This window comes from Mytilus californianus, unplaced genomic scaffold, assembly GCF_021869535.1.
Source record: "Mytilus californianus isolate M0D057914Y unplaced genomic scaffold, xbMytCali1.0.p SCAF_11, whole genome shotgun sequence".
NCBI classification, from domain to species: Eukaryota; Metazoa; Mollusca; class Bivalvia; order Mytilida; family Mytilidae; genus Mytilus; species Mytilus californianus.
The window spans coordinates 41,336,169-41,353,370 of record NW_026262593.1 but is presented as its reverse complement, the minus strand read 5'-3'; the positions used below and the strand labels follow the sequence as shown (position 1 = coordinate 41,353,370).

The window sequence follows — 17,202 nt, the reverse complement described above, 5'->3', positions numbered from 1 at the left end:
GTTCTCCCCGGCTTCTTCCATGAATAAAAACTGATCGCCACAGATTAGCACAATAGTGTTGAAAGTGACATTTAACATCCATCAATCAATCAATCAATGGTTGGACAACTTAGGTGATTGACATATTGCACAGATACCAGTCTACTGTTGAAGACCATATGTTGACTTCTAGATGCCTTTAGGTTACTATGTTGCTGGGTTGCTGTGTGTCATTGATGTTAACACACATCTCATCCCTTTATTCATACCTTATAAGAAAACTTGACATTTGAACCATGTAAAAATCCAAGTCAATGAGGCATTCTGACAGAACAATTCAAACTATATAGCAATGGCTTATCATGAATATATCTTCATAAATTCATGCAATCAAAAACAAAAAAAATGAACAATATGTTAGTTAATCTCAGGAACATGTGTCTCTTGTATGAATAAAAAATGATTTAACAGTAATTGTTTAACGTCAAACGTGAAAAATATTTCATCCTTATCCTTCAGTATCATAACTTAAAATAACTGAGTTTTAGCCAAAATCTATAGTTGTCTCCCTTTTTTCTTGAACAGCTCAAAAGCCAATTATATGCTTAAGAGGGCCCCTAAATGATTACTTTTTGTAAGGTGTAATTGCAGTTTTGAAATAATATAATAAGACAATTCACGAAAATCAAGTATCCACGGGTCAAAGACAATTCAAAATAAGAATGCATGCTCACTCCATTATTCTAAGAATCTGAAAACAGAAATTAGGTGTTTGACAGATTCTAAACGTGCTCACACTATACAACTCATAACTGTCAAGCTGCTGCCCAAATATGAAGTTATTTTGTTTAAGTTTCTGAGAAAAGCGATAAAAAAATATTTATTTGGATGACGGACAGACAGACAAGGTGATTGCAATACAGCCCACACTTCAAGGGTTTTACCCTGCCAGCTGATGGAATCTACAGATATCTTTTAATATACCAATAAACTTTATTTGTTTGATTGATTGTTGATGCTTTACTTCCAGCGGCAAATATTTCATGCATTTTCAGGATTTTAGTAGCTACAATTCAATGGCCAGATAAAGAAAGCATATCAAATTCATTAAACATTATGTATTATCATATAAAGTAACAAATACAATCTTAACATTATCTGTGTACTCATTCCTGGACAGTGGTTGTGTCAGAAACTGAAAAAAAAACATACATTCAAAATTAGAACGCAAGTCAATAAATTAAATTAAAAAATTAAGAAGGCAAGAAGCATTAATCTATCAACTGCATTATAATTGAGTTAACTGTTTTCTCCATTAAAATTTAATTTTCCAATTAGCTTTATCTAATTTCAAGAATAACCAATTATGCAGTTTTGAAAAAAAAATTCTTCAAGGTCTGCTATTAAATTGGAAATCAAAAGGTTAGAGACATTTCTATCGACTGGCATGACCAGAAATAGAAATACAGTAAAACCTGTAAATAAAGGTCACCCTTGGGACCAGAGAAATGTGACCTTTGAATTGAGGTTCAAATGTATACTTATTATTATGGTGGGACAAGAAGAGGGTGACCTGACAAGGCAGGCTTTAACTTAATAGATGTGACTTTAATATAAGGTTTGACTGTAATTCTTTGTCTTTCACAGTTAACGTCTTACTCGGTAATGATCTGCTTTTTAACCAGGGGTAGATATGGGACAAACCAATTAAATAGCATAGCATACATACAGAATAATGATTTTTTTTGTTTTTGATACTGACTTTATCAGCAAGAATATCAAGCAAGCCTGATAAGGTGAGCTGATATTCAAGCTGATGAAGTCAGTATCAAATAATTAAATGTGATTTTTTTATGGGTAATTTGTATTAACTGTATGTTTGTTTTTTTCTTTTTAATTGAGAATATGAAATAAATGATATAATTAGCAAAACTATTTCTACGCGTACAAAACAATGTGATAGTTGTTCGATTGTATGAATGAAATCGCATGCATTTCATTGATGAATTGACCCAGATGGAGATGACCATCTGACGTTACTGCACTGATACATGACGTCATTGCCTAACATTTTTGAGTATCAGGTCCTGTCCATGATATTATAAATTTAAGCAGTAAGATCAAAAGGAGAAATAAACAAATTGCCGATAAGATACAGTATTGGATTGGGTCATTGTTAATGCCATATGGTGACCTATAGTTGTTGTTATCTTGGTCAGTTGGTCTCTAGTGGATAGTTGTCTCATTAGCAATCATACCACATCTCCTAATTCTTATATCATTTTTAAACAGCCTAACCCAAGATATGTTTTGTCAAAAAAGTGACATGAACAAACATGTCAATGTAAGTAAAAATTCTTTTTAGACACGGATAAGGATAATTTTACCCAGATTTATTGGTAGATTTTATCATTTAAGATCGAACATATCAATTTTTACATGTTTATGACATCAAAATGACACCTCAAATGATACTTCTTTTCGTAAGTGACAAGACAATATCACCCTATTCATTTATCAATTGATTACCGGTAAGATTACTTTGAAAAAAATAAAAAATATTGCAATTTTTGCAATTCCTTTGATTTTTAACAGCTATTTCATTTCCTAAATAACTTTATTATATTTAAATGAACTCTGCATTAATTTAATTTAACTCTCTAATAATTTATATTTTTCTGTTAACCTGAGTTAAACTTACCTTTACAGTTTTTAAGCTGGTATTTGATTGATTGTTTTTTGTGTTTAACACCACTTTCAGCACTAATGGCTGAATAACAGTGGCCATTTTTCATAAGTGGAGGAAGCCAGAGTGACTGGAGAAAATCACTGACCTTAAGCAGGAAAACATTCCAATTAAGATCAATGAGTCCAATGCACCTCCTACATGCAAGGTTGTACTTACAATCTCAGTGTTGTTAGGCTAGTGATACAGTAGATGAACTACTTAGACCACTCGTTCATCAAGGCCCACGCTCTTATTTGAAGTGAATTTACTATATAACAGGTCAGGTGAAATACTCTTTTTCCACCTCATGTTTACCCATGTTATAACATAGAATAGAGAATGGAATCAGGGAATGTGTCAAAGAGACAACAACGTGACCAAAGAGCAGAGAACAGCCCAAGGCCAGAAATGGGTCTTCACAGACTTGAGTCAGGCACAAAAATGTGGCAGGATAAAACCTGTTTTGTGAGATCTCAACCTTCCCCTATACCTCTAGCCAATGTGGAATAAACAAACACACAGCAATATGCACAGTAAAACTCATACATTTTTTGTTATCAAAGTGCTGAAGGGTAAAGATTGCTTTCATTTTGTAAATTTCTAAATAAAACATTGAACTGTATTTTGCTAGGCAAATTAAAAATTTTGAAAAATGAGTTGGAGTTATCTTCCATTGTTGATGATTGTACATTTGTAGTTAATCCTATTTTAATAACAGATGCATACACCATGAATTACTTATGTAATTTTTAATAAAATAATGTTTTCTTGACAAGTAAGGTAATTCAAATACACATCATATTGTAACTTAAATATCAAAGTATAACATATCATCAATAAATTGCATGACATTCACTGGATAGGATCTAAATAATGATCACTACACTGCACTATTTTGTTTGAACTATAAAAGGTAGTGATCAACCTAGGAAGATATAGATATCAAGTCAGTACCATAGGGTTTTGATTGCATTTCATGCAATCTTTACCCAAAAATCATTGAATTTAATAGCATATCTTATATTTGCAAGGTATTGTATGTTCCATTTTTATGATGAAAGAAAATACATTTCTTGACAGGAAATGGTTAAACATTCTCTGCAAAACGTGAATGAAACATACCTTAGCATTCTTCAAGCAGGGACTTGGAGGGATGTATTCTACAGGACATGCCATGTCACACAGTAGTAACCACAATCTATCAGGGTCTAATTTATAGAATGTTCTACACAGGGAAATAGAAACCTGTAAAAATACCAAACAAATACTGTTTGAATTAATATTGCATGCATTGCCGTGCTAAGCATACCACCACTCATAATTCAAAGTATCAGAAAAAAGAAAGTAGGCGTTGGATAGACCAAAAAAGTGCTCACACATTACAACTTACCACTGTCAAGCTGCTGACCAATTATGAAGTCATTCTTTTTAATAGTTTCTGAGAAAAGTGTGACAAAATATTTGTCTAACTAACAGAATGATGGATGAACGGACAAGGTTATTGCAATATAGCTCCAACTCCTAGAGTGGGGGTATAATAACTTATTCTTACAGTACTTCAATCAGTACATACTTCATTGATCAAAGAAGCTATATCAATAGTCATCTTAGCACAATTTTTACCTAGATTAGCCAAAATTCTAAAAAAAAGTTTGTAAGGGTTCCGTGGAACCAAGTGTCTCGCCTAATTTTGCTGTTAATCGCAGGCTCAACAAAAATGAGGAAAAAAATTAATAAAAATATTCCTCTCTATACTATCTTTTGATTGTAAGTAGCTTCTGTCCAAGTTTGGTAAAAATCCAGGATAGTTTATGAATCTAATAAATGTTTTAAAAACTTAATCTGCAGACTGTATGTAATGTTAAACTAAGTCCATTTATAAGTAAAATACGGAAAAAATGGAACAAAATTTTAACAAAATTTCCTTCTAGATACTAGCTTTTAATCATAAACAAGCTTCTGTCCAAGTTTGGTACAAATCCAGGATAGTTTAAGAAAGTTGTTAAAATTTTAAAAACTTTAACCACAGAGTGAATGTAATGTTTCCTGGCAGAAAAACTAAGTCGATTTATAAGTAAAATACGGAAAAAATAGAATTTTTTTTACAAAATTTACTTTTGAATATTATCTTATGATCATAAACAAGCTTCTGTCCAAGTTTGGTAGAAATCCAGGATAGTTTAAGAAAGTTATTAAAATTTCAAAAACTTTAACCAGAGTGAATATTTGTGGACGCCGCCGATGACGACGCTGACGGAATGAAGGATCGCTATGTCTCGCTTTTTCGAAAAAAGTCAAAGGCTCGACAAAAAGGACTGATTATCTTATATCAAGGGAAAAGTTACTGTTTACTGCGTTTGATGTGCATTGTTTCCCAGGAATATTCAAACCAATTAGCAGGATGATGATGATCATAGATTGGTGTTAAACATCCAGTGGCAAATATTACAGGCATATCAGGAGGAGAACATATACGTTATATGAATTTGAACCCTGCTTTGTATTAGACTGATATTCCGAACCAAATTTTTTTACATGCTATTTTACAAGCTAACAGAGAACTGGAAGACTATGTCCCCTTCTCTGACACATTTGTCTGAAGCTGAGCCAACCAGTTGTTGCTCTTTTTACTACTAACTACCACCTGCTTAGCAGAGAAGCAGCAAATACAATTTTAAAATCTTTGTTTTAACCAGCCAGGGATTGAGACCCATGACTGCTGCCACATGAGGCGAGCAACCAAGAGACCACTGAGGTGATATCAATAAGAAGGAGAATTAAAAGATGAATACCAAAAAAAAAGTCCTAGACAAATCAACTTGTCTAGTTAGTCTAAAATTGACCTAATGTGACTATTGTTATAGCTTCTTTGATCATATCACATTTTCTTATTTTTATAGGGTCAAACTTCCCTCCTAATATTTTCTATTATTTTTCATAAAAGCAGTTGGGAACATCTGGTATCATTGCAAAAGCAGTTCTAATCAAATCATTTAATTTTCCTTTAAAAACCCACATCAAAACCAGGGTTCATACAATATGTTTCAATTGAAAACAGCTGATCAGTGCATATTTTAAAGTTTAAACAGGAAGGCCTATGGTTCAGATGACAGAGAATGCTTAATGATTTGAATGACAATATCTTATACTGGCTCTTGGGTCATGCGAGTTAAATATACCTTTTTTTTGTTAACACAAACTAGAAGCCATCTGGCATTTTTGCATAAAAAATACACAATGTAACAAGAATATTTGTGTTGAATGAAAACTGTGTGTGCCAGAATCTTTTCTTCCTATATAATTTTTGCTGCAGTTTCTGTCTATCCTATTAAGAAATTTACGCTTTCATTCATATGATTCATTTGTAGATTTTGTGTTGCTGATAAACTCTGCTATTCAAAGTAACTCCTATAAGGAGTAGACTGTTGATTTTGGTCATATTCACTTATTTGTAGATCTTAATTTGCCGATCAGCTTTGCTTCTTTACAATTTCTCTCTATCAAATGTATACCCTAGTATCTACTATAGTTTCTGCCAAAAACACAAAAATTGAGTCAAAATCATCATTAAGAGGAAATACAGTTTTCTCTATCCATTATAGTTTTCCATTCGTTTGATGTGTTTGATCTTTGATTTTGCCATTTTAAAAAGGACTTTCCGTTTTGGATTTTCCTTGGACTTCAGTAATTTTGTTATTTTACTTTTTTCAAGGTTATAGCTAAAACCCCAAAATTTTGGTTAAAATCATCTTTAAAGGACAATCTCTCCTATAATTATTTGCAATAACGAAAAGTAGATATCTTGACATTATGGCCATTTCTAATGAGCCCGACTTTCTGTAAAGGTTATCAAGATAATAAGACACTATATGTATTTTAACCCTCTGTTCTATTTTTAATACTGGTGGCCATGTTGGACTAAACAGACACAACTAAATACTCCAGTGACCAAATTTGGTTTCAATTGGCCCAGTTGTTGCAGAGGAGAAGATTTTTGTACATTTAACAGACAAAGGATGCTATGTGATGGCAATAGCTAAAACAGGCCGTTTGGACCAGGTGAACCAAAAAACAAAATTTATAGGTCCATGATTTGGTGGAATGACAATGCAAGCTCTACCTGTTGTAACGTGTGAGGCTGTCTGGCACTGAGGTATCTTGAACAAGTACACATCATCTCTTCCAAGTCATTTCCTCCAACTGTTAACTGTAAAAAAAAAATATTTAAATTATCAAAAGAAGAGCTATGGATACTGTTTTTGAGTGTACTCCTATAGTCTCCCTCAACTTCTTTGAGGCGAAATAAAAATCATAAATATATTACAAATGACATTTACTTTCATGATCAAAAGGCCTCACCAAAAATGATAATTGCTCTTTGGATTTTTCAGATGAAAATAGAAGGGCGGTAGATATTTTTTTTTCTTCAATGAAACATATTGGGCGAATTTTTTTGGTGACCCAACACTTAAACAGCAATAAAAGCTGTATTATTAAGATTCCCAAGTATTCAGAAATTTTGTTATGCTTTTATCATTGCAAAAATTACAAGACAGATTTGCAAAAAAAGCAAACTGGCATTTAACAAAAAAAAAATTAGTATGAAGCATTTCCTGATAGCTCATTAATCAATCTTGCCTTTGTGTCCATTGTTCAACAAATGCCAGCACAAATTTCTGAATTTACAGTGTTGTAGGGTGTGTAGATAGTCTAAATTGTCTTACCTTATCACAGATAATGCCAATATTTGTCAGTATGGAATGCTGTAGTTTGTATGCTACTGTATGTAGATAGGCTGTCCCTGTCTGGACACTACAATAAAGAAATATTGTTTATGGAATAATTCTATTTATCCTGCAATCTACCTTTCTGCTATACTAATACAGGTGTACAGATAACACAAAGTGATATACGTATACTAGACGTATATAGTCTCCTGGTATCCTGCCTCTGTTGCGAGCAAACAGTTATATGTCAAATTACTGTTTACTTCACAGTTCAATTTGGGGTCCTAATTGCAGTCCGCGTTTAAGTCATGTCGATTTCTTTCAAAAACAAATTCAACGATTGGAATGGAAAAAAATGTCCAAAATTAATTGCAGGATAAAGACAATAACTGTTTAGCGTCTTTAAATATCAGCTGTATTTGTATTCAGCTCGAAACAGGAGTAATAGCTCGCTGAAGCTCGCATTACACCTGTTTCTTAGCCTCGTACAAATACAGCTGATATTTAAAGACACTAAACAGTTATTGTCTATATAATATCTGCTCTAGCCTATAGCATCATGACACTGGTATAAATATATGATGGCTGATGCAGTGCAAGTGACAAAACAAACAAGAAGCATGAGTTTGTAGTGCTAAGCATACTCCTCACTCGTAATTCAAAGTAATCGGGTGTAGTATAAAACTAGATGTGTCGGAACAACATGAATGGCTCCGTCTCAAAAAGTTGAAAAATCTGCAATTTCAACAACACATGTGGACACAAACATGCATGGATAATATCCAGCTCTCAAGACAATACTAGTTTGATGAAAAATTTCCTTGATCAATGAGTAGTTAAATTTCAAACTATCAGCAAACAGGAAGTGGATGTACTGCAGATCTAACAAGATGTGTTGAAGCGACATGAAAATCAGCATAGCAGAACAAACCATAAACTTGATCTGTAACTCATCATGGTTAACTCACATACCAAAAATCAGCGCAAAATCTGAAGGCGTATAGAAAAAAGTCTGTATAACTGTGATTTTCAACAATTTATCAAATCCAAAGCCCGTAATTTCGGCAAAATTTCGCAGAGCACAACGAAACTTACACTTGATCTGTAACTCATCATGGTTAACTCACATACCAAAAATCAGCCCAATATCTGAAGGTGTTTAGAAAAAAAAAATGGTTTGTTGCCGAATGACAGAATGACGGAATGACCGACAAGGGTAAAACTATATGGCCCCGACAACTTTGTTGTGGGGCCATAAAAAAAATCTTTGAATAACATTAAATTGTTCTTATACATCTACTGTGGATTCACTTATTTTCGTGGGTACCAATTTTCGTGGATTGCAGAAAACTTGCATTTTCGTGGATATTTGATTTCGTGGTTTTGCAAAAGTCTTCATAAACCCTTATTGAAAATATGTAATTCGTTAAACATTTAATTTCGTGGTTTACCTGTACCCACGAAATCCACGGAAATTGGTATCCAACGAATAATAATGAATCCACAGTATACATTAAGGTTCTGAGAAATAGGAAAAATAAATTTTGTCTTCAAAATAAACAGCATTAAAACATCTGCTACTGCATCTATCTGATACTTATAGATAACTGGATTACCTTATTTGAGCTTGTTTATCTAGGAAATTGATGAGCTTTGGGAAGACATCAGTCACAGTTCTTCTTTTAATAAAATCACCGGTACATTCTGACATGATAACTAATGTCTCCAGGGCCTAAAATATAATCATTTGAAATATAAATCGTGGATACAGGTTAATAACCATTATCAATTTTTTTCAAGTTAATTAATCGTAATGACCAGAGGTGAACTTCCAGTTAGGACCAGAGGTGAACTTCCAGTTAGAAACGATTAGAATAATGGTGAAATTTGTTATTTACTATAATAAGAGCTATAACAAAAAATATGAGGTATGCATTTTGAGCTATTTTCCTAATGCCTGAAGTTTAAAGGTTTGGTTGGCTTGCTTGATTTGTTTGTATAAATGTTTGCTCAAGCATTGTAATTAAGATTGACACCTGCAATCAATAGATATGCGGGTCTTCAGCTTGTTTACATTATATTTAAATGTTATTGTATAATGCAGAATATGATGTATACAAGCTGAAGCCCCACCTATCTATTGATTGCAGATGTCAATCTTAATTACAATGCTTGAGGAAACATTTATACAAACAAAGCAAGCAAGCCAACCAAACCTTTAAACTACAAGCATTATGAAAATAGCTCTAACACTTTCTAGACCACTTCGCAGTGATTTAATTTCGCAATTTACAAATTTCCTTGATGTATTTAAATAAGGGAAGATCCAAGTTTTACATATTCATGATACTTTTCTACCTGCAAAAGTTACGAAAATTAGTTAAGTTTACAGTATCACATGTGGTGATAACCATGCAATTTATATGTGGCTCCATATTAATGCACAGATAACCAAATTATCTCCCCTTTCCAGCCTAAATTTTAGTGAGTGGGGGCAAATAATTCTTGTAAGGTTCACACAGTTACAAAGGTCATTAAAAGTATAAAGCAAGTTGTATCTTTCCTCAAAATGATAGCAAACATATACAAGGTTTTTTCAGGTAAATTTTTTTAAAAATTAATATACATCTATCATGTCATTGCATACAGTAATACATCAATTGTTTTATCCTCTTAAGATGTTAAAACTCTCCGACTTAATCAATATTTGTTTGCTTTTTATCACTTCTCTATATTACTTTTAAAACTTTCAAACATACCTTTTTAAAAAGATGGATGTGAAATAGATATTGATTAGACATTGTTATTTAAAATACTGAGAACTAACAATATATGAAAAGAAAAAAATGGCTATTGCTATTTTTACGTGAATTTGACTGGAAATATTCAAGGCATGAATTCCAATTCATCTCAATGAAATAAGATTTAGTTACTGAAGTTCAGATAAATGAAAAGCTTAAGGTGGCTGGATAGTATTAAATTTTGCACCTACTCCTTAGAATTTCACAGTTGGAGTATCATACAGATACAAATGAATTAGGTGTTTGTAAAAAAGTATTTGGATCAATTAAAATGTTGCTTAATTTGCATTTTTCCTTATAAAGTGTCATTTTTTTCCAATTGTTTTACAGTTTGATTTTTAATTGTACTGACCAGTTATCAAAGATGGAAAAAAAATGGGAAATTTGTTAACAATTACTATTAGGGCTATTATAAGTATACAAGGTATAACAGGATGTGATAACCATGCTATTTATATGTAGCTCCATATGACATAATTTATTTTTAATCATTCCATATAGAACCAAATTATCTCCCCTTTCCAGCCAAAATTTCGTATCTTTTTTATTGGTTATAATCAATTTCAATAAGCTGTACTGCAGCTTATTTATTGATAATTCTGATCAAAAATTTGAAGAATTTTTTCCTTATTTCAATTTGAATGTCTACTCCTCAATTTCCATGTTATTTCAATGAAAAACAGCACCTTGCATAATAAACTACTTTTGTTTTTTTTTTTTTTAGCTTAGATGAATGTTGACTACCTAATTTTTGCCAATTTACCCTGTTTACTTCAATAAAAGTTTAAAATATACTGAAATTATGTTTTTCTGAAATAAATTTCTAATATCCTTGTGCCACCACATAAGGGATCAACTCAAATGAGAAGCCTTAAAAGAATTTGCACAACTATTTCCAAATAGAGAAAAATGTTATGTTACATATCATATAGAGTTTATTGATTCTTCATACCCTTCTTACAACTAATTTTTCTCCATCTATGAACCTCTGTCTATATGAAGGCCAAAGTTCATGAATTAAAGGCAACAGTTCATCTAAAAAAGAAGACAATATTAACAATAAAATTAAAATTTCCAATATCAAAATCGGAATTTAAAAAACACAAACTTGAAATGACTGGTTTATTTTTATTGTCTCCCTCATACTTACCTTCTCAAGTTACAAAGAACAGTATCTCTTTGAATATAAGCCAATCTGTGCAAAATATGATTTTTGGTACTGCTAATTTTTTTTTTTGAAATAGTAAACTAGACCAAACTGATCATCTGGCAAAAACATGCCTTATTGATAATATTATTTTTAAAGAAAATCTAGGAGACAAAATTTACAGAAACTTCAAAGCCCTCCCCCTAAGGGCTATTCCATTAAAATGTATGTGGGAGGGTAGGAATGGACTTTCAAAATATCCCTACAACCAAGAACCATTTTTTAGATAATTTTGCATAATGGTAATAGACGCATACTGAAAAAAGACCCATGACCCACATTCAATAATTGAACTTCCCTTCCTACCCTCCCGCATACATTTTAATGGAATAGCCCTATATCAAATGACCATCCACTAAGCAGTCATCAAAATATAACAAACCAATGCAGTAATTTGAAGATCTCAAAGTGTTTATCAATTATACTGTTATGTTTTGATTCTCTCCATCCATTATTGTTTTCAAAATAACATCTACATACACTATAATTTCATAAAAATCATTATTAAAGGGCAATAACTCCAATAAGGAATCTTCTGACACATTTATCAAACTGCATTTACAGTAGCTCTTTTAATTAACAAATATTTCTGCTCCTGTTAGTAGACAGGTATAGGAAGATGTGGTATGAGTGCCAATGAGACAACCCTCCATCCAAGTTACAATTTATAAAAGTAAACCATTATAGGTCAAGGTACGGCCTTCAACACGGAGCATTGGCTCACACCAAACAGCAAGCTATAAAGGGCCCCAAAAAATTACTAGTGTAAAACCATTCAAATGGAAAAACCAACGGTCTAATCTATATAAAAACGAGAAACGAGAAACATGTATGAACTACATAAACAGACGACAACTACTGTAATCAGATTCCTGACTTAGGACAGGTGCAAACATTTGCATCGGGATTAAACGTTTTAATGGTACCAAACCTTCTCCCTTTTCTGAAACAATAGTATAACATCACAACATAGAAAAACACACTATAAAATATCAATTGGAAGGCTTAACTCAATCAAAAAACGTAAATTAACACACAATGAACGAATAAATTTGACCTGTGACACCTGAATGCAAATACACAGTTAGATAAAAAATTACAAGATCAACTACAGTTTTAAGATATTTCTGTAGATTTTTTACTTTTGTGGGTACCTTTTTTCATGGATTGAGGTAAAATTGTTTTTTCGTGGATATTTGATTTCATGGTTTTTAGTCTGCAAACAAACCTATAGAAAATTTGTACTCTGTAGAACATTTAAATTAATCGTTTACCTTTATCCATAAAATCCATGAAAATTGGTACTCCACGAATAATAATGAATCTATAGAACACAATTATTTGAATTTTAACCCTACGTTCTGATCTTAGTCATGACAGCCATGTTGGTTGATATATATATCTTAATGTAATTCACAAACTAAAAGTCTAACCACAGTAGAAATCACTCGTGTCTAGTTTAGTTCCAGTCAAGTTATAATTTTGGTCATGTGACTTAATTGTAGATCTTGTATTGCTGATAATTTTTACTTTTTACAATATTTGTCTATCTACAATAGTTTATAAGACATAGGAAAAAAAAACAAAAATTGGTCAAAATTGTCTTTAAAGGGCAATAACTCCCATCTTCAAGAAGTCAATTTATCTTTTTTGCTGTTTACAGTTTCCTTCTATGTATTAAAAGCAAAAACGATCAAATTGGTAAACAAATTTCCAATTAGGGGCAATTACTCATACAAGAGGTCTCCTGATAATTTCAGTACAAATGAAGAGGAAATATATCTGGACATTCTGAACATTGCTCATACCAGGAGTTATTATTTTCAGTACAAAGGAAAAGGAAATAGATATCTACATTCTGAAATTTTTTTACCCATCAGATTTTTCTGTATTAATTATGGTTTATTCTCGTAAATACCTGTGTGTGAAGATAAAGCTTGGCATGAATAGCCAATTGTATCCAATACCAGTAATCTCAGCCGAGGACTTTTGGAAGATAATAAGTGTTTACTTCTTGTCATAACCTGTAAAATAAAAATGCAGAGGAAATACACTGAAAATATTTGTAAAAGTACAATTTATCAAGAAATAAATTTCAATTGCCTTTCTTCCTCATGATTACAAAATAAGGAGATGTGGTATGATTGCCAATGAGACAACTATCCAACAGAGTACAAATGAAGTGGATTTAGGCAACTATAGGTCATCCTATCGCCTTCAACAATGAGCAAAACCAATATGGTACAGTCAGCTTAAAAAGGCCCGAAATCACAAAATGTGAAACAATTCAAATAAAAAACCAATGACCTGATTTATGAGAAAACAAGAAATGAAAAACAAATATGAGACAGCAACCAAAGATAACTACTGAATAACAAGCTCCTGACTATGGACATGCACATATAGAATGAGGCAGGGATAAACATGTTTGTGACCACCTGACCATCCCCCTTACCTAAAACAGTGGTGTAACAGCACAACATAAGTACAATCTGTAAAAATCAGTTAGAAAAGGCTTGACTCATCAAAACGGTCTGATGCACATTAAAACAACTACAGACAAAATACACAAAGTACCGATCTAAGAGTACTGGCAGCTACTAAAAGCTAATCTAAAACCAATAAACTGTTGACACAGAGATATGTCTCGCCTGTCGGCATAAAATTTTAAAAAAGACAATCTGATGGACAGCAACATTGCTTATTAAATCAGTCGCTGGACCATGATCTAGTGGACATGGCCTGAAAATGGTGGACAAAGTGAGATGTACAGACAGTAATGTAACTTTATACAATATATTGTTGTAAGTTGTTCCTATCAATCTAACTTAAGCAGACAACTTAACAATGAAAATTTCTAATTAATTCAAAGTTACTGGACCATGCCCAAGCGGGCAGGGCCTCAAAATAGTCATCATACTGATATGTACTGATAGTAATGCAACTTTATACAAAATATCATTGATCTATCACAAGTAGATCCTATCAAACTAACTTAAGCAGAAAACTTAACATTGAAAATTGCTAATTTATTCAAAGTCACTGGACCATGTCCAAGGGGGCAGTGCCTCAAAATAGTAGTCAAACTGATATGAACTGATAGCAATGCAACTTCATACAAAATATCATTGATCTATCACAAGTAGATCCTATCAAACTAACTTAAACAATAAACTAAACATTGAAAATTGCTAACTTATTCAAAGTCACTGGAGCATGTCTAAAGGGGCAGTGCCTCAAAATAGTCCTCAAACTGATATGTACTGATAATAATGCAACTTCATACAAAATATTATTGCTCTTTCATATGTAGTTCCTATCAAACTAACTTAAGCAGAAACTTAACATTGAAAATTGCTAATCAATTCAAAGTCACTGGACCATGACTTAGGGGGAGGGCCTCAAAATAGTCGTCAATTTGATATGTACTGATAGTAATGCAACTTTATATAAAATATCAATGATCTATCACAAGTAGTTCCTATCAAACTAACTTAAGCAGAAAACTTAACAATTGTTGACACCGAAATCTCATATTTCAACTATTGAGAATGAAGATATATTGTATTGCAGGAGATTTGGTTATGGTATCTGTTTCTCTTTAAGACAATATGTTGGCAAACTTTATATTTCTTTTTCTATGATTTGCAAAATGAAGTGTTTTTACTATATAATGTAATAGACATGGTTACCTTTTTTTGTGACGTCATGCTATTAGCAAATTCAGAGGAAAACAAGCAAATTTGACGTCATAATTGAATTTTGACCAAAGAAGAACTGAGATCAAACAAACCCCACGCTGATTATAAAAAAATAATCAACTGGTCAAGGAAAGTATAAATCAGCTAAGATTTAGAGAAATATCATATATGGTAGATGCAAGTTATACCTCTTTAACAACAACTACATGTTTGGGCAGTGGAGGTTTTTTATCAGGATCTGTACTATCTTCATCTTCTTCCTGAGACGGCTGATCATGTGACTCATCAACTTCCTCTTCCTGTCCTTCAGATACCCTCAGAGTTTTACAATATTCTAAGAGTTCATCGATTAAGCTAACACATAGGTTATCTGCTTGGGTTTCTTCAACTTTACATTTCTGTAAGGGATAACAAAAATCATAATTATCATTGTCTACCAATATCTATGGACCACTGACAAAAACAAATCTAAGTACGTGTAAGCACTGAAGTGTAAATATTGCTTCCATTTCACAATGTGAACTCATTGAATGGTATTTATCAATAGAACAACACATTCAGGCCAATTATATGTTTTAACTTGGAGTTATTTCCCTTTGTTCATAATTGTACATTTGTAGTTGTCATATTTTTTTTTATATTTGAATTCTTGAGGAGCCTTATGACCAAAAAGGGACCTCAAAAGAAGTCAAATCCACCTAAGGTCAACCTTGCAAGAGGGAGTTGGAACTTTTTATATTCATCAACAGAGAACTTAAGAAATGTATGTTATAATTTATGTATAAATTGAGTTCAATCATCATTTCAAAATAGGTTCAATTTGTAGATGGGAATACTGTGAATTCAGAAATTAAAGCGTGCATCTATTATTATGAATCACTGATTACAGCTGGTAATTTTTCAAGCTCTACTTATTGTGATTGCAAAACTTTTGTGAAGGAAAATCATAACCAAAATATAAATGTGAGTTTTAACAAGCATTCTGTGAGTATTGCCTAGCTATACATAGTCCCCTACCAGTTAAAAATTCATTGTACTGGAACAAAATGCTAACTTGATCTATAACTTGTCATGGTGTGAACTACATAACATAAATATCAAGTCAATATCTTCAAGCATGATGAAAAAAAAATGTGGAAAATTGATTATTTGAGTGAATTTTCTAAGTCCAAGGACCATAACTCTGCACAAAATAATAAGACCAGAACAAAATTCAAATTTCATCTGTAACTTGTCATGATAAAACTATATACCAATCATCAAATCAATATCTTCAAGCAAGAAGAAAAAAAGTGTGGAAAACTGATTTGCCGGACTGACATATGGACAGACAGACGGACGGATAGCAAACCTAAAGTCCCCTTCGACTTCGTCTGTAGGGGTATAATTACTGCGAACCTAATACTGTTGCATTCTTCACTTTAATAAAAACATCTCAATAATTTCTGAATTTACTGTTATTGTACAAAATACCTACCAGACAAGGAAACCATCTGGACACAGCCTTCACCAGCTCATTTAATACTCCCATAAATAATGCTGCTTGGTCATCATAAAAATCATCTAAGGAGGACAACACCTACAAAATATATCAATATAACTTAAGTATAACTATTATTAAGAGATTTCAGATAAAATGAACGTCTGAAACACAATTTAAAGCTAAAACTTTGACAGACTCACTTCTACATTTCTTTAATAACTTTTTATCAGTAAGAAAATAACCATTCGAACAGATGATTTGAGTGTGTTGATTCATTATCAGGTAATAATTATGTCAACCTTGAAAAATCTTTGTTCAAGGTTACAATGTTTTAATGCACTATATAAGCATGGCTGTTTGTTAATCTTTTCATACAAACTAGTAGTTTTTGTCTTTGTATATTTGCATAACTATCACTTCTTGTCTCTAATGTTGTCTTGTGGGAGATTTAAAGTTTCCCTTCCTAGAAGATGATCAAATAAATCTGAAACTTTCTGTGAAGTGTGTTTTACTGTTGTTTCCCTACTGAATACTTTGCAGTGACAAACTCAAGAATTTCTATATTTTTTCATTGAC

At 32.2% G+C, this 17,202-nt stretch overlaps 1 protein-coding gene across 1 annotated transcript in view; it reads right to left on the bottom strand.

Moving 5' to 3' along the window:
- Nucleotides 1-1,082: 1,082 nt before the first annotated feature.
- LOC127720070 (TELO2-interacting protein 1 homolog) overlaps nucleotides 1,083-17,202 on the bottom strand; it is a 42,180-nt gene continuing 26,060 nt past the window's right edge. The window contains exons 18-26 of the mRNA XM_052226464.1: nucleotides 16,621-16,722; nucleotides 15,332-15,541; nucleotides 13,361-13,466; nucleotides 11,188-11,270; nucleotides 9,051-9,166; nucleotides 7,432-7,519; nucleotides 6,828-6,914; nucleotides 3,830-3,952; nucleotides 1,083-1,174 (exon numbers count right to left, since the gene is read on the bottom strand). Coding sequence (XP_052082424.1) covers nucleotides 1,094-1,174; nucleotides 3,830-3,952; nucleotides 6,828-6,914; nucleotides 7,432-7,519; nucleotides 9,051-9,166; nucleotides 11,188-11,270; nucleotides 13,361-13,466; nucleotides 15,332-15,541; nucleotides 16,621-16,722 — 996 coding nt within the window. The 3' untranslated portion in view covers nucleotides 1,083-1,093. The remainder of the gene's footprint in view (nucleotides 1,175-3,829; nucleotides 3,953-6,827; nucleotides 6,915-7,431; nucleotides 7,520-9,050; nucleotides 9,167-11,187; nucleotides 11,271-13,360; nucleotides 13,467-15,331; nucleotides 15,542-16,620; nucleotides 16,723-17,202) is intronic.